The sequence below is a fragment of the Myxocyprinus asiaticus genome, chromosome 6 (genome assembly GCF_019703515.2).
Source record: "Myxocyprinus asiaticus isolate MX2 ecotype Aquarium Trade chromosome 6, UBuf_Myxa_2, whole genome shotgun sequence".
NCBI classification, from domain to species: domain Eukaryota; kingdom Metazoa; phylum Chordata; class Actinopteri; order Cypriniformes; family Catostomidae; genus Myxocyprinus; species Myxocyprinus asiaticus.
Genome location: NC_059349.1, coordinates 42,529,354 through 42,556,492, shown reverse-complemented (window position 1 = coordinate 42,556,492; position 27,139 = coordinate 42,529,354). Strand labels below are relative to the sequence as shown.

At 38.6% G+C, this 27,139-nt stretch overlaps 1 protein-coding gene across 1 annotated transcript; it reads left to right on the top strand.

Annotated features, from left to right (window-relative positions):
- The first annotated feature begins 1,116 nt into the window (after nucleotides 1-1,116).
- On the top strand, nucleotides 1,117-19,213 carry LOC127441924 (otolith matrix protein 1). Its single transcript, XM_051699498.1, has 10 exons — nucleotides 1,117-1,163; nucleotides 9,388-9,503; nucleotides 10,109-10,245; nucleotides 10,516-10,618; nucleotides 11,142-11,327; nucleotides 11,898-12,072; nucleotides 13,806-13,873; nucleotides 14,568-14,752; nucleotides 17,144-17,315; nucleotides 18,267-19,213. Exons 2-10 carry the CDS (start codon nucleotides 9,425-9,427, stop codon nucleotides 18,275-18,277), a joined length of 1,116 nt encoding a protein of 371 aa, XP_051555458.1. The 5' UTR covers nucleotides 1,117-1,163; nucleotides 9,388-9,424; the 3' UTR covers nucleotides 18,278-19,213.
- The last annotated feature ends 7,926 nt before the right edge of the window (nucleotides 19,214-27,139 follow it).

The window sequence follows — 27,139 nt, the reverse complement described above, 5'->3', positions numbered from 1 at the left end:
AAATAACAAAGTGATCAAAAACGTATTTAACCACCTCTCCAAATCCAATCATTTACCATCTCCAACGGCTCCATTTGCCATCACGCAAGCATCCGACCAACTAATGGCCTACAGATTAAGAACTAAAGACAATTACTGTATAAATGTAAAGACAATATGTGGTAGGGCGGAGAGCGGGGCCGGGTTGTGATTCCGCACACCCGGCCCCTAATAAGGCTGATTAAGCCCGAGAGGGATAAGGCCGACCGGAGACGGCAGTGCGACAGAGAGAGAGTTACGGACAGCTGTTCGACACCTGAGTGTGTGTGTGTGTCTGTGTGTGTGTGTGTGTGTGTGTGTGTGTATGTGTGTTTGTTTGTTTGTTTGTCTTTTTGGTTAAGATTATCATTAAATTATCATTTATGTTATCAAGCCGGTTCTTGCGTCGTCCTTTCCATTGAATGTGTTACACTGGTGCCGAAACCCGGAAAGAGTAGGGATGAGCCGTAGTAGAGTCCTCACCACTACCATCCACCCCAACAGAGCAGCCGTGGCCATCCGTCGGGGGACGGAGGAGCTCGGCCGCCTGAGAACGGAGGAACGGCCACCGACCGTGATGGTCAGGGCCGCTGCCAGGGGCGGAGGAGACCCCTACCAGCCGCTGAAACGCGCAGGGGGTCTGAGACCACCGACCGCGAGTGGGGAGGGCCTCCTGGCCGACCGCCTGGAGCGGGAGGACCACTGCCAGGGGTGGGGGAGACCCCTACCATCCACCGAAAATGCAACAGGGTGTTCCATCCACCAGGGGTCAGAGGACTGCCTCTGATCAGCCCGGGGAGGCGCGGCTGTCGTCTACCAGAGGGTGGAGCAGTGGCCGAGGACCAGGCTACGGCGTATCAGAGAACCGGCGAGTAAATAATCATTTTTTTTTCTCTCTCTCTCCTCTCTCTCTCCCGCTGCCACTCCGCGTTGGCCTTTCCCTCTCTTTTTAACTATTATTTTTATGATATTTTAAGTTGGTATCATCACCGTTGATAAGTACATCATCACGGTGTAAGTACCGTGTTTTTTTGTTATTGTAGTTTTCCTTCCCCCTGTCCCCTCCCAGATCCAGGATAACCTGCCGGCAGACGGGGCCAGAAAGGTGAAGGAAAAAAGGAGAAGAGAAGGAATTTTAAAAGAGAGTAAGAAGAGTGATGTAAAGAGTGTGTCCAAGGGCAGGACTCTGTGCTGTGGAGCCAGATGCAATAGTTCATACAGTCAACCACTGTTATGTTGTAGTTAACTTTTATGCCACAGTGTCATCTACTGTATATAGTACAGAAAAGAATGAACTCATGTAACAAAAGACAATTAAAAACGATCAACTTTACCTCCATATCGAAATTTAATTGAGACATTCAACAGAGTATGATATACCATAGTTCATCTCATTACTACATTCACCATTGTCAAAATCAGGATAATTTCGGAGCGTTCTGAGCAAAAACAGTATTTTTTCGCTCTGGTTCAGAAGTTCTGCAGCCTCCTTTCTAAAAGGTTACTGGTTAGAGCAAAATAAAAGAACGGTTAATAACGTTCTTTTTAAAGTGACAGTACTGTGCACTAAGGGGTTGGCGAAATACCAATTGCAGTGTTGCCAGATCTCGCAAGAGAAACAAGCAACATGGTCTGGGAAAACAAGCCCAAAATAAGCCACTTGCCTCATCAAAATAAGCTAAAATAAGCAACCAAAGTGTGGTGGATTAATCAGCATAAAAATCATAGAAAGCAGTTAATTAACAGTTAAATATAATTTTGTTTACAGATCTGCTTCTCAGCCAAAACCTGACAGCATCAAATCTGTATTAATGCATCATATCTAACAATAATTTAGTGAAGACTTGGAAACAACTGAGAAATGTACTTTTACTTCTAATAATGTTTTCCTTGTATCTGGATTAGCCATGCATGTATATGTAATATTTATACTGTACATAGTTGTTAAAAAGGTCTTAATTCAGAGAATGTGACATCCACATCGGGCAATTAGGCAAAGAAATGTGTGATGCAGCAGTTTCCTTCAGGATCAAAGCACATGTTTAATTTTTTCAGGCAACATGGAGTGGTGTAATTCCAAAAAGTTAACTGTGATAAACCCTTTGGCCTTTAGTTTCATTATTAACTGAAAATGAAATGGTTATAACCGGTTACCAGCATTTAAAAATAATGTTTCACTCCGGAACAATTCAAAATCACTTTGAATTGTTTGAATTGTTATTTGAAAATTTCGTTGATTTGCGGTATTTGTTTTCGTTCCTTAAACCGTTTTTAGTCCCTGGTCAAAATACATAACATCCGAATTGTCCCCCTTTTTCATAGATCATAGATCACAGATAAGTAACATGTGAAATTTCAATGACATATTTACTACTGAACTAGAAATGTCCCTGTTTTTAATTTCAGAAATCTGGTCACCTTATTATAACACCAGCAGGTAGTTGAGGAAACATACAGTAGGCCTACTAAGACAAAGGTCAAAATTTTAGTAATAAAAATATAATAAATATTTATCATAAAAATATTTTTATTAAAAGAGCTACATTAAACATAATCCTAAAACACATAACCCCTGCTACATCAAGCTTTAGTGGACTGAACATAAAATCTGGTCTACAGATCACCAACAAAGTTATAGTTCAGCCATGTTTGGTTTTTTATAATTTAGCACTATTTACAAAGTGATGAAGAGATAAACAGACACACCTTACTGCTTAAAGGGATAGCTGACCCAAAAATTAAATCTCTCTCTTCATTTACTCACCCCCATGCCATCCAAGATGTGTATGACTTTCTTTCTTCTGCTGAACACAAACAAAGATTATTAGAAGAATATTTCAGCTCTGTAGGTCCATACAATGCAAGTGAATGATGGCAAGAACTTTGAAGGTACAAAAAGCATATAAAGGCAGCATAAAAGTAATTCATAAGACTCCAGTGGTTAAATCCATATCTTCAGAAGTGATATGAAAGGTGTGGGTGATAAACAGATCAATATTTAAATCCTTTTTTTCAATAAATCTCCACTTTCACATTCTTCTTCCATTGTTTTTGGTGATTTGCATTCTTTTTGTATTTCACCACGTACTGGGCAGGGAGGAGAATAGCATTGATCTGTTTAAGTATTGATTCTAAGTATTTCTTGATTAAATATTGATACTTAATACAGACAATACTGTCTTAAGTATTGATCTGTTTCTCACCCACACCTATCAAATCGCTTCTGGAGACACAGATTTAGCCACTGGAGTCTTATGTCTTATGAGTTTTATGCTGCCTTTATATGCTTTTTGGACCTTCAAAGTTCTGACCACCATTCACTTGGATTGTATGGACCCACAGAGCTGAGATTTTCTTCAAATAATATTTGTTTGTGTTCAGCAGAAAAAAGAAAGTCATGCACATCTGGGATGGCATGAGGGTGAGTGAATAATTAAAGAATTTTTGGGTGAATTGTTCCTTTAAGTTAAATGTCCTTGCCAATGATATGAGTCAAGGAGCCAGTGGCCTGACAGGTTTTTGTTCTAAAATAGCTTGTTGATTAATGGCCATGTCATTTTATACATGGGGAAAAAAGGATACGTAGTCAGGGGCACAGAAGGGCAGAGACAAGACGCCTGATTGCCCTCAGTTGAGTAGCCACAATTCCATTCCACTAAGGGTTTAAACGACAACGATGTACTAAAAACGGAAAAGCTTCACGTACAGACGACAACGTTGTCAAAACGATCCTCATTTACACGGATCCGCAAAAATGACTAAAAGCGCTATATTATGCATGCCAGACCAGTAGTAGGTGATGTAACTCTGTAAAGAAACATTACGCGCCTGCGCACATAAGCATTCTTCCACAGAGCGGTGAATACAAACAATGAAGATGGCGATCGCTGGTCGTAGTGGTGATGCAGTAAATCTACACTTTGCTGGAGAAGCGTCAATAAACTCAAAATCTTGAGCAGCACAAACACAGTCCTGTAGTCCGCCATTGTAGTTTTTAATGTCTCTCGCGTTGTTTTGAAGTACTCGCGCGCATGCCTATAGACTGAACTCTCAAGATTATTCAATAAACTCTGCTCATTTTTACCATCACTTCGTCTCCTGCCTTCTTCTGTATTTCCCCTGCTGACTCTTGGGCTGGTAGGAGAGTAAGTTAACATAACAAGCTGTTGATGTTGATTGGTTTTGGATATCAGACAGAACTCTGATATATGGATATCTTCTGGATCTAACATGCATTTTCACTGCCTCATGTTTTCATATTTTAAGCATATCATTGAATACTGTACATGGCATCACATCTCTGTTTATGGGCTATATACATAAGCGGTGGATGAATGATTTGCAGGGTAAAGGTACATCAAATAAAATTAAGTAAATAAATAACATTTAAAATACAAATACATTTTTCCCATTTGAATCCATACATTAATTTCAAGATTTTCAAATTGCAGGTTCTGCCTACTGTACAATGTTCACACTCCATACAAAACACTCCAGATTAATACATTGTTGATTATTGTTATTTGCACAGATACCAGTATTCATATTGATAATTATACATCTCAAATTGATGCCTATCAATCCATCATTCTTTATATAACACGTAATACGCGTGCGCATGACGTCATCGTTTCCACAAATTAGCATTTTTGTACGTTTACACGGAGACGATAACGGCATCGTTTTCAAAAACTTGCACTTTGAAACCCGTTTTCAAAAGTTAGCGTTTTCAGGCCCCAAAATGCCGTTGTCGTGTAAACGAACAGCCAAAATGCAAGTTTTCCGTTTTTAGTTGAAAATGTTGTCGTGTAAACGGCCCCTAAATATCATAGATATTTTACTTGTAATCAGTGCATGTTTTGGGGCATATATGGCATTGATGTCAGTGTTGAGAGGAATGAAAATGCACCTCTGGGAAAAATGCAGTTTTTCTTTTTTCTTCACTTGCAACACCATACAAAAATGGAGCATGCCTGGTTATATTAAACTGCTAGCAAAGCAAGCGAACATCCTAATTTATGGATTTTTTATTTCAAAAATGTAATCCAGAAATCAGTAATATTTTGCAGCATATGCTGTTTTTTGTGAGTAAAGCTGTTTATTTATTTATAGCTGTTATGACTATATATATATATATATATATATATATATATATATATATATATCACAGTCACAGTCTGTCTCCCTGTGTTTCCTAGGACTCTTATTTTAAAGTGTTTCCCCTGGACTACGTTTCCTATCATGCACTGCCCTCATCACTGCCATCTGTTCCCCATTGTTCTCACCTGTTTTCTATTCCCTCCTTAGCCTTCATGTGTGTGTGCGTGTGTGCCCGTGTGTGCCCTCTAGTTTTGCATTTCTTTGTCAGTTCTTGTTTGTTGAGTTCATGTTAGTTTGTATCACCATTACCATCTTCATTAAAAGCCTGCATTTAGATCCAGCATCTCCCATCTCATCTCAGCAACCATTCGTTACATTCGTCACACATATGTATATATACATACATACACACTGGCGGCCAAAAGTTTGGAATAATGTATTGAGATTTTGCTACATTAGCTATTACTGAGGCAAGGCTCTTGAGAGCGCGCATAAATATCTAAATGAAAACTAGAGTGAACATCGGCAGGGCATTTGATTCCTGGAGGGACCTTCGTTCTGTTTTGGGGATCAAAACCGACCCTGAATTGGCGTCCTTATTGGACAGGTAAGCTTACATAACTGCAAAACATGTGAAATATAGTGCCATAAGGATTGACCTGTGTAATTTTAGCTTACATTTACATTTATGCATTTGGCAGACACTTTTATCCAAAGCGACTTACAGTGCACTTATTACAGGGACAATCCCCCTGGAGCAACCTGGAGTTAAGTGCCTTGCTCAAGGACACAATGGTGATGGCTGTGGGGATTGCACCAGCAACCTCCAGATTACCAGTTATGTGCTTTAGCCCACTACGCCACCACCACTCCATATTGATCTTGCCTGCACAGTAACTGTCATAAACAATGTTAATCTGTAATTATACAGCAAGGTAATGTTCAAGATAATGCAAAAAGACCCATTCATTAGTGTAGCATAACTTGATTATACAGAAAATATACATTATATTATTATAAACAATAACACATCGATATATCAAAATGACAGTTGTGATGGAATCACATCAATAATGAATTGTGTCAACATATTTATTATGTACAGTCTATTTTATAAACAGCTACTATCATCATCCACCAAATTTAGGTAACAGCTATTGATAAAGTTGGCTGGCTAACGCAGACATAGGCTATCGTATAAATGCAGTCAATGTATCATGCAAAGAAAAGTGATTACTTCAAACTACAGTCTCGCATAGTCAGACCTATATCCACACTTTGTTTTAGCCCTGTTCCAGAACTGGGGAGTCAAATATAATATACAGTCTCAAAGTTTGTAGTAAAACAATCATAACTGTGTAATTTTAATTATGCTATTTGAATCAAATCAAATCACTTTATTGTCACTCAACCATATACACAAGTGCAACAGTGGGTGAAAGTCTTGGGTGCAGTTCCGAGCAACCCTGATGGAGGGAACAAGACGTTGTGTCAATGTAGTGACACTAGGGGTCGCCCTTGGGAACCCCAAACACCTCTGATCTTTGAGAAAAGGCCAATGGGAAAGATGCCGTGGCATCTTCTCTTTCTTCTCCCCAAAAGGAAAAATCGTTCAGCTGGGGGCCGTATAGCATCCGCGTCTGGGGGGTGTCACTCCCGAAGGGAAGACACAGCGGAGACAACACCCTGCCCGAGGGGGAGGAAATTGTGTGGAAATATGTCACATGGTCTTACCGAGCCTTGTCGGCAGTGTCTCATACCCAGGGGGGGAGGAGGTCTACAAACACGGCGACCGGGGGCAGAGGGGCCTCTGCCCAAGGAAGACACGGGTTCACCAACGGGGGAACTGTCTCACGGAAGATACATCACACGGGGCTACATATGGGCAACCAGCGCATGTGGAGCACCTACCCCAGTACAGGGCCAAGTTAGCACATGTACTTTCTCCGCAAACTCACCTGCCACAGGGCTAAGGAGGAAGGACATCCAGGGTCCACGACTTCGTGAACACGACTGGTGGTAAAAAGTGCACATCTTCACCTCCGGGAGGGGAAAGGCGCTATACGCAAGTGGTACACCCGGCCAGCTGTACCGCAACTTACCTGCTCGTACCTGACAACACACGGGATGAGACCGGCTCAACCCGGAGATTGTAGAACCTCGCGAAGGTATTGGGTGTTGCCCAGCCCGCTGCTCTGCAGATATCTGCTAAAGAGGCACCATTGGTCAGAGCCCAGAAGGCCGCCACACTCCTAGTAGAATGTGCTCGTAGCCCCAAGGGGGCGGCATGTCCTGGGTGTGATATACAAAGCGATGGCGTCAATGACTCCGCGTGGGCAGCGCCCAAGTGCATGAGACAGCGATCGTAGCTGTCAGAAGCGGAGCGATAGCGACCGCAACCAGGTAATAATACACAGATAGAAAGGCATCTTTAAAAAGATCCTCTGTCTGTGCCACTCTTTTAGTAGGAAAATATACTCTTTTATTAAGAAGAATATTATCTTATATTATCTAGCTGCTGACACACCACCGGTGCAAGAGGGGGAGAAACCGCTGTAATGCACCATAAATCCAACAGCTTTCGAGGGGAATGGATCGACGGAGGAATTCAGCTCGCTGAAACACAACTGCTCGGCTCCGAAGAAAAATCTGAATGAGTGGTTACAAGCCAGCTCCTTTTATACCCGTATGTCCGGGGGAGTGGCATGCAAATTCCACTCGCCAATTCCCATTGGCCTTTTCTCAAAGATCAGAGGAGTTTGGGGCTCCCAACGCAACGTCGAGTGAGTGACAGATAGGGAACAATCAGATTAAACTCTCTCGTTTGATTATTACAAAACCTGACTCTGAGTTTTATTCTTCAATATACATTTTGAGGACCCAGCTGTTACCCCTAACATTATCCTCTTGTTTAGTTGTACATCTGGCCAGTTGTCCTTTGCCTTTGAAGATTGTAGTGTACACCTTGTTTGAAATCTTCAGGTTTTTTTGGCAATTTCAAGCATTGTATAGCCTTCATTCCTCAAAACAACGATTGACTGACGAGTTTCTAGAGAAAGCTGTTTCTTTTTTTTTGCCATTTTTGACCTAATATTGACCTTAAGACATGCCAGTCTATTGTATACTGTGGCAACTCAAAAACAAACACAATGACAATGTTAAGCTTCATTTAACGAACCAAATAGCTATCAGCAGTGTTTGATATAATGGCAAGTGATTTTCTAGTACCAAATTATCAATTTAGCATGATTACTCAAGGATAAGGTGTTGGAGTGATGGCTGCTGGAAATGGGGCCTGTCTAGATTTGATCAAAAATGACTTTTTCAAATAGTGATGGTGCTGTTTTTTACATCAGTAATGTCCTGACTATACTTTGTGATCAGTTGAATGGCACTTTGGTGAATTAAAGTACCAATTTCCTTCCGAAACAGCAAAATCTGTACATTATTCCAAACTTTTGGTCACCTGTATACATATATATATACTGTATTTATATTTATATGGCACATATGACACAAAATACATTGCAAAAAAAAATTACAATATTTGTATGTGTGTGTATGTGTGTGTGTGTGTGTGTTGGGATCAATATAAACTACTGGCCCAACTTTTTTTTTACTGTTGAGCCCCGATTGTAACAAAACAATGATTTTGGCCATAAATGGACATTGCTTATCAATGAGTGTTTGTTTGTCTTTCGCATTGTTTTTGGCCCTGAAACACTGTCTCCTATCTTATAAATGACTCATGTCTCCTTTAATATATAGAGGAAGACATGAGAATTAGGATACAGAGAAGGTCTCAAGTGGCCTTTATGTTTCCTCAACTTCATACTAAGACAAAGGAATTTCCTGTTGCCCCTCCGTACGTATCTCAAATCAAACTCGGCTTGTTTCGGACCTTTGCTTTAATCTCGAGGAGCTTTAGAAGCTGTCCACAAAAAGCTATTGTATCTAACTTAATTATAACCTCAGAAATGATCTGACCTGCCCAGTGCCAGGTGCAGTGAAGTGTGCCAAAGCTTGCATGCCATAAGGTCCCATTGGATAAAGAAAGAAACACTAGATGCCCATCATGATCGGATACATAGAAAAAACCTAACAATGTTAGATCCGTTAAAAAATCTCCTCTGGTTCTCCCTCCCCTTTGGATTTATGAGCTTTCTGGGTACCCTAGAACAGGAGCAATATGAGCCTGAGCCTTTTTTTTCTTTCTTTCTTTTTACTTTTCTCTTTTTTTAACTTTACTTCCCACACCACCCCTGTGAGTTTGAGCCCATTTGGGAGCTTGCTGTTCAAAGTCAGCATGCATCATCCAGGACGACACCTTGCTGTGGCTTTGCTCCTACTTGTTCTGATCTCATTGTCCACTGAAAACAACATTAGTAAGTACCATCTTATTTCTAAGCTTTGTAACCTCATTATGACATTTACTAAATTTAACATGAATTGTTCTTATTTGGTTTGGCTTACTGGGCTTTATTCTTTTGGGTTCAAAAGTAACGCCTTGCATGGGCAACCATAGCAATAGAAAAAACAGTTTATGAAAAAATACAGTCAAAAACAGATCTAAACAGGTTGCAAGTGATATCTCATGTAACTACACACTACATTAGTATCTTGCTTGACTTCTTTACATGGATATTAATGAATAGTCCAATGAACAAACACTTAAACTGAAATTTAGGGGAGATCAGGGCAATTTGTCACTTTTTACTCCAGTTTCCTAGGGTAGGCTTATTTATTAAGTGTATTAACTTTAAGGCACATACCTTACAGTCTTAGCAACAAAAAAGCTCCTGAACCTTTTCACCACAATTGCCCTTAAAAAATGCACAATTTATTCAACACATGCTGACCTCTGTGACAACTAGCCCGGCCTCCCCTGTTTGTTCATTTATATACATTTATATGCTCTGTATAGTCTACAGTATATTAAGTATATCCTTCATATTAAAGGTTACAGTTCTCTGTTTTTTCCCCTTTGCAGTCAGATGGTGTACAGTGTCCGATGCTGAAGAACAGAAGTGTTTGGATTTAGCCGGGAATGCCACAGCCAGGAATATTCGCGGACAACTACGATGTGTGAGGGGCCAAAGTCCGACAGACTGTATGAAGCAAATTAAGGTAATAGGAAACTTCTTCCCAAGATGAGAGAAACAAATCAAGTCAGATATGTTGCACTGAAATTACTGTATTATAAATAGTCGTAGATTTCAGACGATTTTGTTAATTTTGGCTCCTCTTTTAATTCTGTTATACACACTTACATTCTCAACTTGCAATTCAACTTTACATAATGTTTTACATCATTTGATTTTCCATTACATCAGTGCCAACATAATTAAAATTGGTCCATGTATGGTTCAGTATAATTTGTTACTGTTTTTTAAACAGAACGGAACTGCAGATGCCTCCACTATGTATGCTGATGAGATCTACACAGCTGGATTTTGCTATGGCTTAGATGTGGCTGTTGGAGAGTCTTATAATGGTGTTGGTGAGTATGTATCCCACATTAACAAAAAATAGTTTATCTTTGAAGATTGATTTTAGTTTTAGTTTGATTAGCTTTAGTGTGTTTTTGAACAAATAAATGTTCCTCTTCAAACACATATACCAGAGAAAGCAAATTAGATTAAAAGTATCAAAATACATTCCTAAAAATGAATAAAAATGGCTACTAAAAATAAATACTTAAAAAAACTACAAGTAAAAATTAAAAGGACACACACACACACACACACACACACACACACACACACACATATATATATATTTAATCTATAAATAAATTACACTTTTCTGTAAAGCTGCCTTGAAATTCTACAGTATGTATTTTAGGAAATAATAATAATGCCATATACAAATAAAACTGACTTGACTTTACTTTTAAGTCTTTGAAAGAGTCCCAATCAAGGTTTTCCACATACCACTTATTCCTCAATGTGACATACACCACCTTCAAAGAGTTTAATGTCAATGTACCCTTTTTTATGTCTTTCCTCCGATGTGTAATACAGATGGCATTAATTACTACGTGGTTGCCCTGGCACGGACATCATCCAGTGATCTGTCGCTGCTGGAGATGCATGAGCGCAGCTCCTGTCACCCTGGGATGAGGACTACAGTGGGCTGGACTGTCCCAATCGGCTTCCTGGTCAACACATCGCAGATCAGTGTGGATGAGCAGTGCAACTTTCCCCACGGTGAGATGTTACTATGCTTTATTTTAGTGCATAATGTGGTACAATCTCTTGTCTAAGTGTTGACTTGCTCACTTGGGGCATTAAGGCATGATTTTTTGTAAAGCTGCTTTGAAACAATATGTATTCTGAAAAGTGCTATACAAATAAAATTTACTTGACCTATTCTGTTGCTGAGCTGCACTTGGGTACATGTCCATAGACAATCAACATCAAGATTTTAGTTTAAAATGTATATGAATGTATAACTGAAAGTGTATATTTAAGGTCCTATAACTGGTCACAGTTTAAGTTTTTCACCTTAACAAATATTCCATTTAGTTTCTTAATTAATATGAGGTCATAAAAGCTGCATGCATAAAGATCTGCAAAATGCTGTTTAAAATAGTTATAGATGCATGCCATACGGTCAACAAAAATAATTCTGGAAATAGCACTTTCATCCTATGAAATCAAGCATGTACAGTGGTTAATTAAATACAATCATATCAAGTTCAAATGCAAACTGAGGATGTAGTTACACTATTTGGCAGCAATTAAACAAAGTCATACTGTTCTCCCTATGGTTTCCAGCGGTGGGGGATTTCTTTGGCTACAGCTGTGTCCCTGGAGTGAAGGATCCAGAACATGATCCCAAGGGAAACAATCCAAGGAACCTGTGTGAGGCCTGCATTGGGGACGAGAACGACCGTCACATCTGCGCCAACAACCCTCGGGAACGGCACTTCGGGGAGGCTGGAGCTCTCAGGTAATGCATGATCAGAGATATGGGAGAATGCATAGCCCCTATAGTGATTCATCATTCAACTGTAGGTGGTAACACTTTACAATAAGGTTCCATTCTTTAACATTTTTAATAACAGTTAATGCATTAATTATCATGAACTAAAAATGAACTAAATATATTTTTTACAGCATTTATTAATCTTTGTTAATGCTAGTTAATTAAAATACAATTGTTCATTGTTTGTTCATGTTAGTTCATACTGCATTAACTAAAGTTAACATATACTTTTGATTTTAAATTATTATTATTATTTTTTTGGAAATTAACATTAACCAAGATTAATAAATGCTGTATAAGTAAATGGAGACTTATTGTAAAGTGTTACCAAATATGTATTTGCTTTGTGTAGCAATAATTTTATATGCTTAATGCAATAAACGATGGGCAGCAGAACACATCATTTGTGACTATATTCACAATATAGCATGACCTTGAGTGCTTTACTGCTTTTATAAAACAGTTACTACATAATGAAAATATTAAGGATACAAACATTAGGTAAAATGTTATTTTATTAAGCAAATTCATTAAGTGGAAAAAGTGGGGCTTGTGTCTAAGGATTTACTTTCTGGGACTGAAATGCAAACACACACACACACACACACACACGTTGGCATTTGTGGTTTACAAGGACTCTCCATAGACATAATGATTTTTATACTGTACGAACTATAGATTCTATCCCCTAACCCTAACCCTACTCCTAAACCTAATCCTCACAAAAAACTTCCTGCAGTTTTACAGTTTCAAAAAAACATCGTTTAGTATGTTTTATAAGCGATTTGAATTATGGGGACACTAGAAATGTCATCATAAACCACATTTATAGCATAATACCCTTGTAATTACCAGTTTGTAACCAAAAAAAAAGTCCTCGTAAACCACTAAGACCTGCCCACACACACACACACACAAATGTTTTACATATACATTTAAAATTTAAAGGAATATTCTGGGTTCAATACAAGTTAAGCTCAATCGACAGCATTTGTGGTATAATGTTGATTACCACAAAAAATTATTTCGACTTCTCCCTCCTTTTCTTAAAAAACAAAAAACTAAAATCGAAGCTACAGTGAGGCACTTACAATGGAAGTGAATGTGGAAAATGTTTGGAGGGTTTAAAGGCAGAAATGTGAAGCTTATAATTTTATAAATGTACTTAAAATAATTCTTATGTTAAAAATCATGTATTATTTGTGCTGTCATCATTTTTACAGTCATTTTAGTGTTTTAAGGTTTGTTGACATTACATTGTCATGGAAACAAAGATGTAAAACTGGTTATAACTTTACACAGAAAAGGTTAGTAAGCGATTTTATCGCACTAAAATCATGTTAACACGCATATTGCTTACGTCTTGTGGCTATACTTTTGATATAATGAGTATTTAAATTTTTACGGATTGGCCCCCATTCACTTAAGTGCCTCACTGGAACACATTTTTTGTTTTTTTTAAAGATAATGAGGGGCAAGCCAAAATTAATTTTTGTGGTAATCAATATTATGCCACAAATGCTGTTGACTGAGCTTAACTTGTATTGAACCCAGAATATTTTTCCAAATATTTCTCACCATTCCCATGCAATATATTATAATATTATTACAGAATATAAAAATGTTGTGTTTTTGAAGATTACTTCAGCTGGAAGTTAAAATAAAACTAGTATTAAAATCATTGTTGTATTTTGCAGATGTGTGGCAGAAAATCTTGGAGATGTTGCTTTTGTGAAGCACACCACAGTCTTTGACAACATGCAGGGTAAGTAAATGTATTGTCTATTTAATCCAGGGAGAGCAAAAACAAAAAAATGTCTAGATGAAGTAAGAATTTCAAGCCGTTTTCTTATTAAGTACATTTTTTTAAGGGACTGAAGGAGGACAATTGTAGCCTTCACCTTTCCATCTGTATCATGTTTCACTTGGTGACAGACACAGGGGGGCAGTATTTCACAACAAAGTGTCTCTTTGTTGCCTGTTGGGATCTGTGCGACACTTGAATAGACTCAGACCATGTAAGCTTAGTTCGGGCATTATAGATGGTAGTTTAATAGTGAAATGTAGTTAATTAATACCTGTGTGACAGGGCTAGCTTTCTTACTTTTATATTTAAAGGGATATTTCACCCAAAAAAGAAAATCCTGTCATCATATACTTACCCCGCTGTGTTCCAAACCCTTACAAATTTCTTTCTTCTGTGAAACACAAAAGGAGATGTCATACAGAATGACAGCCTCAGTCACCATTCACTTTGACTGAATGGAAAAAAAGATGCAATGAAAGTGAATGGTTAATGAGACTAAAGAAAATTCCTAACATCTCTTGTGTTCCATGGAAGAGAATGTCATAAAGGGTTGGAACAACATGAGAGTAATACAAATGTTGACAGTATGTCTTTTAGTAAGTTATCCATGCTCTCAGAAATAAAACCTTTTTATGGGTATTGTGCATGTAAGGTAAGAACCAGGAGTCATGGGCTCTGGACCTGGAACTGGAGGACTTGAAGCTCTTGTGTCCTGACGGGAGCGAAACTGACCTGTTCCAGCATGAGCGCTGCCACCTGGCTGTGGTGCCAACCAATGCTGTGGTAGTGCGCTTGGAGGACAAATGCCGTGTTTACAAGTTCTTGGAACGTGTGCAGGTCAGGAAAGACAGCCACATAGTCACACCTACCGCTGGCATCCACAAGTCTGGGAGCACACTGAAAATCTTGGGATCTTTCATTCAAACCTGGAAACAGACAAAATATATTTAAAGGCATATTTCAAAATATCCAAAAAATAATAAAAAAATGAAAATTCTGTCATTATCACTTTCCTTCTTTGTGGAAAACTAAGATAGATGCTAGGCAGAATTACCTTCATTCAGCATTCACTTTCATTGCATCTTTTTTCCATACAGTGAAAGTGAATGATGACGTTAGTGAAGCTAACATTCTGCCTAACGTCTCCTTTTGTGTTCCACAAAAGAAAGTCACAGGTTTGTAACAACAAAAGTGCGAAAAAAAGGAAGTCAGAAGAATTCACACCAAATTTACTTTGTGTTAATACGCAATTACAGATTCACAACACATGAATTACACTTATGCAAAGCATTAAAATATTGCTAATATTTTTTTCTTACGCTTGCAACTTGATTTACACCTTTACAAAACGTTCTATGCGCATGCAATTTATTTTTAGGCTTGCAATTTGATTTAAGCTTTCACAAATCTTATTCTGCGCATACAAATCATTTAGGCACAAATTTACCTTTATAAACTATCCCTTTAAGATTCTGCACAATTTTTTGTCACTAATTAAATGTGAGCAACATTTTGTGACATGGACCATGCTAAAGGGTTAGTTCACCCCAAAATGAAAATTCTGTTATAATTTACTCATCTTCATGTGGGTCCAAACCTGTATGACTTTCTTCCGAGGAACTCAAGTGTAGAAATTTTGTAGAATGTTGACGCTACTCTTTTTAACATACAGTACAATGAAAGTAAATGATGAATAAAGCTAACGTTCTGCCTAACATGTCTTTTTGTGTTCTACAGCAGAACGAAAGTCATAAGGGTTTTGAACAACATGAGGGTAAACAAATTGTGACAGAATTTAATCTCTTTAACTCCTTTGTTCAAAAGTTCCGATTTCCTTGCTTCCATTGAAGCACACAAGGGCTATTTGGAGCATTCTCACATCATGCTGGAATAACACAGATCATCGGGTTTTGCTTGTGAAGTCCATGCTGTCTTTTAAAGAAAAGGGGGACATACTAAATACAAAGGCATTCTAAAATTAATTAAAAATTCAACTTTAATTCAACTTTTCAGTCTAATTGTTATGTTGAAAATATGTTTAATAAAATGTTGTATTTAACTGGAAAATAATGCAAAATAGAAGCATTTTTACTAGTAGTCTCAGACTTCTGGACTACACACACACACACGCACACGCACACACACACACACACACACACACACACACCTGTTTGCTCAGCTGTTTAAATGGAGACATTCCAAATACTACCATTGTTTTTATATAAAGCTAACTCTAATTACTATAAACTAACCCTAACCCACACCCTAAACCTAACCCTAACAGAAAAAATCATTATCTAAAGGGATAGTTCACCCGAAAATGAAAACTATCTGATCATTTACTCACCCTAATTCCATACCAGATGTGCATGACTTCTATCCTCTACAGAACACAAATAAAGATTTTTAGAAGAATATTTCAGCTCTGAAGAACTTTGAATCTCATAAAAACACAAAAAGTCAGCATTAAAGTAATCCATAAGACTCCAGTGTTTAAATCCATATCTTCAGAAGCGATATGATAATCAGAAATGCCACGGATTATACGATGGCATTTATTCTGACAAATAGTTACACAGTCTGTGGATATTAGGTTTGATTCCTTTTTTGATGATATTATCCATGAAGTAATCTAATAACAGTAAAAATAAAAAATGAAAACCCTTTGGTACAATACAGAGCATGAAAATCTCATTGAAAATGTTGTTTCTGCACATTAGCGGTCAACCTTATGATTAAACTAACCCTGCCAAAACCTATATTAATAACAACTTCTTAAGTATTACACAGATAACATCAGGCTGACTTATGCATTCAATACAGCCAGCCTGAGCCTTGTGGTGCTCATTGATTTCACAAGACACCATCTAACATTACAGTTTGTCATTAGGGGAGGGTGACACTACACTGAGCTCTGTCATAAAAGCCCAGAGCAGTACTGACACAAGTAATGAAACCACACACACACACACACACAGATCACATAACAGTACAAGAAATGAGCAAGGATTGCGGAGATGATCCAATATTTGAAAATGAAAAAAAAAATAAAAAAAAATAAATGCATGCACATACAGTATTTCAAAAGCGCCCCCCACCCCCGCCACAACCTTTCCTCTTTTATTTGCTTTTCCGAATGTATTCCATCTATTTGATAATTTTTTTTTTCTTCGTTTTCTTAATAATGTTCTACAAACCATTTACATTTTACATGTTTCTCTCCTTTAGAATGCATTTGCCAATGCCACAGAAGGATTCTCTTTGTTCAGCTCTGTGGGTTATGGGCAACCTGACGTGCTTTTTAGCGATTCCACCAAAAAGATGCTACGTGTTATGGGAACCTACACCTCCTGGTTGGGGCCCAGTTACACCACCATACTGAAGGCTTTTGAGTGTGAAGGTAAAGTGAACATACTGTAGCAGAGCATAGTTATCCTATGACAGCAAAGTAAATATTGTAAATGTTTCATTAGGGTCTTAAAGGGGTTATATCATATATTTTTTTTATTTATTTAAGTGAGGTCTTAAGGGCCCATACGATGCAAGTGAATGGTTGCCAGAAATATGAAGGTCCAAAAACCAGATAATGGCAGCATAAATGTAATCCATGAGATTCCAGTGGTTAAATCCATATCTTCAGAAGCGATATGACAAGTGTGGGTTAGAAACAGATACATTTTTAAGTTTCTTTTACTATAACTCTCCACTTTCACATTCTTCTTCTTTTTTCTTTCTTGATTTCTTTTCATTCATTGTGCCTATCGCCACCTACTGGGCAGGAGGAGAATTTATAGTAAAAAGGGACATAAATATTGATCTGTTTCTCACCCACACCTATCACAATTTAGTTTTACATGACCATTTCCCACCCTCTATCTGACCCTTCAAAGTAAACAGGTCATTTATTTATGGGTGTCAAGCTAATGCGCATGTGTGTTCTTAAGCTGATTGACAGGCAATGTCTGTATCTAAAAGGTGACTTGCACTTTTATCTGTAAGGCGGACTTCCTTTTCTACATCCGTTGACCGTTGGGCATTCCAATTTCCATTTTAATAGAAGTGCTGAACAACAAATAGGGGTTGTAGATGTGTAAATGTGGGCAGACATGTGTTAATTTATTAATTGCTGTGACATGATATCACAGAAGTACAGGTTTTGGAACAAGACATTTTTGCTGCTAAGTTTCAACAAATGGTATTTTTGTCTAGGTAGTATGATTGCATAGTACATTTAACTCTTTTGCTTTTTTTATGATTTGACTCCTTTAAGCTGTTCACATACCAGATAACGCGAAGCAACCACCTGCATTGCACTCATGAATTAACTCATTTTCTCTCTCTTTCATCACAGGTTTGTGTTAATTTGATGAGGAAAGAAGAAATCATCCCCCTTCATCTTTTTCACACTAACACCAAACCACTCTGTAAAGTGTGTTACTCTCATATATGGGCTGAATGCCAGCCCTCTCCTGTGCTTTGTAGTATGCCTGTTCTGTTCTCACAGTCTGTGTATGGCTTCATATATCACATGTACTTTACCTCTTACAGTACACTGTACCTCTCTAAGCATTTGCCACTAAAGCCAAACTCCTTCCAGGTGAAAAAGACAAAAATATAAGCACAGAAAAGCACTGCAGGGGAACACACCACAATCCATAAGGCATTCAGTTTTTTTGGCCATAAAGATCCCATGAAATCGGAATTTGAGTTTTGTGGCTTTTAGACTTTTTCTGTTAGCTTTGAGTCATCTATAAGCTAGTGTACTCCTAACAGTTGACTAAATGAACTAAAAAGCAGATCTACACCTTTAAAATTGAAAAGTCTTTCCTTTCCTGGAAAATGGACCAACAATATTGATGACTCATCTTGCACTTATGTGCATATCCACATTTTTGTCCAATAAAATGCTCTCTAGAATGAGAATGTCCCTCCCCATAATGCTACCTGCAATATCAATAACAAAACCGTGGTTTACAGGTGTGGCGTAAACTAAAGCCTATAGGCTATTTGGAAAACAAAGGGACAAGCCCTTCGATATGTCCCGCCATAACTTCCTGTTTCAATGTCAACACAGGAAAAAATTGTGCTCGTCAAGCCATTTCATGGGGTCTTTAAAAGTTATTAGTATATCGTTGCAATTCAATACACATCCTTGATTAGTGTCTGCCAAACAGTCCAACTGAGGAATACAACACATACACATTTGCTAAAGGTGGTTAAAGGGATAGTTTACCCAAAAATGAAAATTCTCTCATCTTTTACTCACCCTCATGCCATCCCAGATGTGTATGAGCTTCTTTCTTCTGCTGAACACAAACAAATATTTTTAGAAGAATATTTCAGCTCTGTAGGTCCATACAATGCAAGTGAATGGTTGCCAGAACTTTGAAGGTAAAAAAACAAATAGATAATGGCAGCATAAAAGTAATCCATGAGACTCCAGTGGTTAAGTGCATATCTTCAGAAGCGATATGATAAGTGTGGGTGAGAAACAGATACATTTTTAAGTCCTTTTTTACTATCAATCTCCACTTTCACTTTCACATTCTTTTTTGTTTTTGTTAATTCATATTATTTGTGCCTTTCGCCACCTACTGGGCAGGAGGAAAATTTATAGTAAAAAGTACTTAAATATTGATCTATTTCTCACCCACACCTATCTTATTGCTTCAGAAGACATGGATTAAACCACTGGAGTCATATGGATTACTTTTATGCAGCCTTTATGTGCTTTTTGGACTTTCAAAGTTCTGGCCACCATTCACTTGCATTGTATGGACCCACAGAGCTGAAATATTCTTCAAAAATGTTTTGTTTGTGTTCAGCAGAAGAAAGAAAGTCATACACATCTAGGATGGCATAAGGGTGAGTAAATGATGTGTGAACTATTTTTGGGTGAACTATCCCTTTAAAGTCAGCAAAACTGTTGACATATTTATTGCTAGCTACCTGAATAATAAAACATCCGGTTAACAGCACATACATTTGAAGGTAACTCTATCACCCCCTTGAGTACTGAGGCTTGTTGGCATAATGCAAGAAAACATATTCACTACAAACAACAGAAGTGCACACTCACAATGCAATTGGCCAAGCTTTAGTTTTTTAATTGCCTGAAATATGTTTCTGGCCTTAGTGCATTAAAGACATTTGAGAAAGTGTGGGATAACTTGAACAAATATATTCTTTAAGCATCTGAAACTAGGGATGTGCTGAGATCAAGAAATGCAGACTTTACATTTAAACTTTTAATCAGAGGGTACAAGAAGTTTGCGATATAAATTAATCAAGGCAACAGCTACAGTAATACTCCACCTCATTAAAACGTCTAGAAGCAGATAGCTTCCCAATGGAAAAGGTTCTCCGTGTTGGGCAGAAAAACATTTTGGAGCTTATATGGATGTAACATAACAGGTGCTTTAACGGTGCTGTTTCCTTACACTTCAGGATAACAATACCAACTTGAACAAATCTACTCTGTAAATAGTCATGTCACTTTAGAAATTATAGAATTTTCTCTTATTAATAAAAATATAGTACATGTTAACAAACATTTGTGATCTTCATTTTTGCATTTTAATGAACACAGGCACTGTATTTAAGCCAACTTCACCTCAAATTAACATATCCAATACAGGAATGCTGATGCTTACACACTAGAGTGTGAATGCTAATGTATTATTAATGGAAATAGCATCTGCTATGAAATCCTAAAGAGCTGTCTACGGCATTCTTACATTGCTAATGAACATTAGTGATTTTGGTTACAGGTTAATAGAGGATTTTAGGCCAATTGTGCCAATGTACTTGAAATTGTTTGTTAGAAGCTTGCAGCGAAGTGACAGGCAATTGCTCACATAGATAAGTATTGTCTCTCTGTGTTTTCAATCTTCAGCACATTTCTCATAATTTATTTATTTGAATACAAATGTAATTATCTTTCCTTTCTCTCAGGCTCTCCGGCAATGTGTCCTGGTGATGAAACTACAATTAAGGGATAGATCACCTGAAAATAAAATTTTGTTATCATTTATCCTCATGTTGTTCCAAACAAGTATGACTTCTTTCTTCTGTGGAACAATAAAAGGAGATGTTTGGCAGAATGACAGCTGACATACAGATTAAATGATGACAGAATATTAATTTTTGGGTGAACTATCCCTTTAACTTTTGTGTTTGTGTCATAGTGGACTTACACTGACACCTAGCGGCTTGGATGCAACAATTTAAAATCAATAGTTTTCAGTTTCAGATGCCATTGTAGAAATGTAGTGTTCACAATCAGCCATGATTACTTAAATCAGTGAATGAAAGTGTCAAATATCAGGACAGTTACTGAGATTAAGCAAGTAGTATTCTGCTGGTCATGAGATTCTAACATGGCAGCCCCCATGTGCGGAACCTCTCCATGTAGAATAAAACAGCTTTTATAAGGTTACTGATATGACTGGAGTCTTCATTTTAATGTGAGTGGTCCTGAGTTCCTAAATATATTGCAAAATTACAATTCATGTCTTTAGCAGTTAAACTTTTTTAATGAGGAAAAAATTACTGAGTGCACCTTTAAATTTCATTGTCTAGAAATACGGTTTGATTGATGTCTAGTTTTTGATAAGCAGTAAAACTGCCCAGGTGGAAAACTGTGATGTTTTGGTTGCTGCATTGCAGCACATACTGTGTCACACACACCAAAAAAAAAAAACGAATACCCTCCAATGAAAACGTAGAGGGAGGAAAGTGATTTTTGATGTTTCAAAAGGAAAGTTTTGGTGGCAGATGGCCCCACAGCTCACAGTATGTCTGTTTATGACACTAATAGAACACAGGCTTCATTAATCTGAGATGTAGACGGAATTCACCAACGGCAGCGCAAGATGTGCCAGTCATCACCACTGCTGTGACTGCAGCGTATGACATGTCATTAACACAAACAAAAGTTAATGAAGTCTGAAGCCTTTTAATCCATTTGTCTGCTTATTTCCACAAGTATATATATATACTCTGTGTAAACCACTCCAAACATTTAATGCTAATGTCACAAATTTTCACATTGTCAATGATGTGGTTAACTTATGTGGAAGAGGCCTAAATTGGCAGAGCAATGGTACTACTCTAATTGAACTGGACATATCATGGAAAACATGATTTTCCTTGCTCTTTTGATATGAAAAAATTCAATTTTCTATATAGACATACTAAAATGTTCTACAATTGCTACATTTAGATATCAACACTTAGCCTTCGCTATTAACCAGCTTGACAGAGAGTTGTTGCTCATTTCAAAGGTGAAGAGTTTGACTGGTCATAACAGAGATCAATTACAATATATAGAAATCTTAAAGGTACAGTAACAGAAACGTTATTGTAACATTAGATACTCTGTATCTAGTTCCAAGGGTCTGAAAAAAGGTGAAAAACTGTTCAATTGTTTGTGATGCAAGAAACCCTGATGAATATTATAAGAGGCTTTCAGGAAAAAACAAAGCTAGCAAAAAATCTTTGAATTAAGGTGCAACATTGAGCAGATTTGTGCCTCTCTAATATATATAAACACACAATACACATTCGGGCAACATTCTCTCTTGCATAGTAGACTCTGTCCAGATAATAATCTGGCACCTGCTCATGTAAGGGATTAGGCTCTGGGCAGCTTCACTCAGTCTTTCAGGATAATCTTTCTGTGCATGGCCATGGCGGGGTCTCACGTACACCCCATGTTTCTGCTTCCCTCAATCCCTTCAATAATGTTTCATATGTTTGTCCGGTGGGTGGGGGCTTTCCTGGGAGAGAGGAGGGTCTGACAGGGTCAAATGGACACAATGCGAACACAGAGAGCCGTTGTGATCAGTCAGGCACAACACTTGCCTCAATGGCAGCATTCACTCTCATACTCAATCTGAGAGGCCACATTTCTCTCCTGTTCCAATACTAAAATAGCTAAACCCCTAGAGGCATATAATTCTGTATTTTCACTCTGTAGTGCAATCAATTTATTTTGTCAAACTTTCCTACACTGCAAAACAGAGATGAATGTGTGTTTCAAGAGATTGTGGAAGCATTTGAGTCTTTCAAACCACACACAGGGCAACCTTTTTGACATGAAGTGCCATTATTAAATTTCCTTGTTAGTCACTATGCCAAACAACCCCCCACCCCCATTGTATGCATGTACTCAGACCCCTTCATTTTTTCACATTTTGTTATGCTGCAGCCTTATGCTAAATTGTTTAAAAAAAAAATAAAATAAATCCACATCAATCTACACTCCATATTTATTAAAAAGAAAAACTGAAATATCATTTATTTACATTAACATAAGTATTCAGACCCTTAACTCAGTTAGTCATCCTGAACGATGGCAATGCGCACGTCGGACGGTATAGGTGTGTGAGAGCTTGATGTGATTGATGGCTCAATGAAAGGCCCGACCATAGCACACAATTCTTCAAACGTAGCCCTGGTTAGTCGAAAGAGCTTCACCCACAGATCGTTGTTAAAATGGGTCCTCACAATCTACCAAAACTGTTTTGAGGGCAGATGCTCCCAGGTATATAGAGGCTGTCTGCGAATGGGAATAGCCATTTGAGCCCTCATTATGTGAGCTATTGCACTTTTTCTGCTACGTCTCCTGGGAGCATTTAATAACATAATGTACAATTGCTTTATTACAGCAAATACAACTCTCTCCGAAGCAAAGAGGTCGTTCAGCTGCTCCATGACAAAAAGGCGGGGCTCCCTCAAGATAATGCGCATTTACAGTTCATGGAACTGTGACAAACACACAAAAACACAGTGGGGTCACTCCCAGATCAAAGATCAAAATGCCTCTGCTAAATACTACTATTAGACTAAAACTAGATAAAATAGCTACTCCTATTTAGGCTATATACAAAACAGCAGCATTTAACTACAAAAAGTACGTAAAATTTCTCATAGGGATTTCTGCACAGGGACATTATTGCATTAATGGCGAATAATTTTTTGAAACGGTTCATGTCTGAACGAACCGATTCACTATGAATCGGACTTACCAATGCGTTCATGGGAGCGTGTGATCATCCCCTTAGTGATGGGAAGTCCGATTCATTTCCACGAACCGGTTCTTTCAGACAGTTCATTTCCATCTCTACACGTAATTCTAACATCCCGGAGTCATGGTTTTCACGCTCAAACATTTAAAAAAGCCATATGTGAATGCACATTGCTGATTATCACCTTTTATTAAATTAAGTTATAAGAGTAATAATGGCGTTTATTGTCATCAGTGTTTCATTCTGTGATCCTGCATGTAGAATATGGTTGATATTGATTACATCTCAGATGTTTCCTACATTAAAGTTTTGCACCTAAAGCAACCAGTACAGACACTGGTGCACAAATGCCGATATGTTCTACATGTCTTAAATTTTATTTCATAAAACTAGTCATTTCTATCAGGAAGACTCGCAGACTTGAGTGAAATTTAAGATGACATTTATTTGATGAATATAAAACAGAAATGTAATGTCTCTTTTTGGCGTGAGCCCTGTCTGGCAATCCGAAGAAGTTGTACTCCGAACCATCATATCCTGCCGGAGATAGGAGGCAGGGGCGAGGGGCCTACCCCTGTGTAGGATGGGACTCGACTGGTGGTGGTGGGGTGGTGGAGATTGCCGCGTTAGCACACTGAAACAGCAATGTGATAGATTGTGAGCAAACCTATAAAGCAATGGCTTACATTTGATTGGCTAGGAGTTACCTAGCTAATGGTGCTATGATGTACAGCTGCTAGTCTTCCTGCTAGAACTACACTGCACTTACATTTCTATCAGGAAGACTCACAGACTTGAGTGAAATTTAAGTTGACATTTATTTGATGAATATAAAACAGAAATGTAATGTCTCTCTTTGGCGTAAGCCCCGTCTGGTGGTCCGAAGAAGTTGTACTCTGAACCGTCATATCCTGCCAGAGATAGGAGGCAGGGGCAAGGAGCCTACCCCAAAAGAGAGAGAAAGTAGAATACTACCCCCAAAAGAGACGATCCAGTCAGGTACGAACCAGGTCTTGTGTTAGGCGTTCATTCTGGAGAAGAGGGGGGAAAAAAAGAAGAGATGTGAACACATGGATTTGACATGAAATGCGCAATATCTCTGGCATGGTTGTGCAATGCCTTAGCAATAGGAAAAGCCATGCGTTTTTTTTTTCCTCAAGTTTGTTTTTGTCCTTGTGTGTTTTTTTTTTTTTTTAACTCCTCCTTGAGTTTGGTTTTGTCCTTGTCCTTGAGTGCGATTTTGGGCTCCCTGTCGAGGAGCCCCTGGTTATGCAGAATTTTTGCCAAAGATGAACAACGTGGGATGAGGCCCTACATTAGGCCAGCATTGTTGTGCAGTGTCTTTGTTGAAAGATAAACTACAGTTGATTATGAAAACCCTTTGACGAGGGAAGAGTTGTTTGAGATATCTTTGCCGAAAGGTGAACAACGTAGCGTAAAGCCATACGATAATGGTGACGTTGCGTGCAATCCCTTCGTTGAAAGTAAACAATGTTTGATTATGAAAACCCACCGACGAGAGAAGAGTTGTTTGAGATATCTTTGCCGAAAGGTGAACAATGTAACGTAAAGCCATACGATAATGGCGACGTTGCGTGCAATCCCTTCATTGAAAGAAAACAACATTTGATTATGAAAACCCTCCGACGAGGGAAGAGATTGTTTGATGGTTATCTTTGCCGAAAGGTGAACAACATGTGTAAAGCCATCCGATAATGGCGACGTTGCATGCAATACCCTTCATAGAAAGATATTCCATGAGGCTCAAGCCCTCAAACGAGGGCGGCCGTTGTTTAATGGTTATCTTTGCCAAGGTGAACAGCATACATAAAGCCACACGATAATGGCGATGATGTCATGCAATACCCTGTTGAAAGATATCCCATGATAGTGTAAGCTTTCTGGTGAGGGCGAGCTGGCTTGTGCAATACCTATGCAAAGGAAACCATGCTTGAGATTATGGAAGCCCTGGCGAGGAGGGTAGACATAGTTATGTGTTATCCTTGTGAAACAATGGACGTGCTTGAATTTAATCATTGTGTGGGGAAAGATGTGATGAAAGAGAGCCACCAACCACCACCAGATAGGTATGAAAACTTATGGCTGTTGGAGAGTTGAGCTTGTTTGATGATTTGGGTTAGGTCGACTATATTTCAGGTGGGATGAGGAAGACCAGCGGCTGAGCATCTTGACAGTGGACTCTGGTATACCTCGAAGAGCGGCAGTATTAGCTGCTCCGATGCGAAAGGAGTGCCCCGAGAGGACATGAGGGGAGAGACCACAATGTTTTAGGGTGTGGTGAGGTGGTTTCTGAACCAGTAGCATGACATGGGGGATGGAGTAATGAATAGGGGAGGAAATTTGAGATGTCTAATATGAAAGCAAGAGGAAATGAACACGCACACTGCGAGATCAGAACAGAAAATAGATGAGTACTATGTGATTGGCAGGAGGATTAATAGTGGGCCCAGGCGGAGTTGTAGGAAGTAGTCCTTTCTGCATGAGAGTGGAGCAGAATTGAAATGGGGTAGTAAGGAGGGGCTTAATCCAGCAGGAGGTCTGAGAGGGGTGGCAGAGAATGTTTTTGCTGGCGGGTGGGGTGGGGGGGGGGGCATGGTCTGTGGAACTCCTGGAAGCGATCAAGAGAGGGAGTCAGCGATTACATTGAAAAACCCAGGAATGTGTCTGGCTGAGATAATGAAGTTGCAGAAAATGCTCTGCCATGTCAGACATCTCATAAGGGACATGATGGCTAGAGGAGGACCGGCCTTTATTGATTATAGTGACGACTGCAGAATTGTCACAAAACTATGGCATGTTTGCATGTCCAAAGGGAACCCCATATAACACTGGCCATGACGATGGGATAAATTACAAAGAGAGCAGATGAGGGAGCGTAGGAAGCTATATTGAAAAATTCGTCTGGCCATTTCCCTGTGAACCATGATCCTAGAAAATATCCCCCGAATCCTATGGAGGGAGCCACGTCCGTGAAAAGGGACATGTCATTTTTTTTGTTTTTTTTTTGTTTGTTTTTTGTGAAAAGGAAATGCCATTCCAGTGATTTAATACTGTAGTGTGACCAGAAGAGGAGGTATGAGCGGCAGCCGTTATCGATTGATATGTAGGAGAGGTTGTCTACGGAATGGGTTAGTGTGAGGAGGCGGGAAACGAAGGAGTGGCCTTGAGGAAT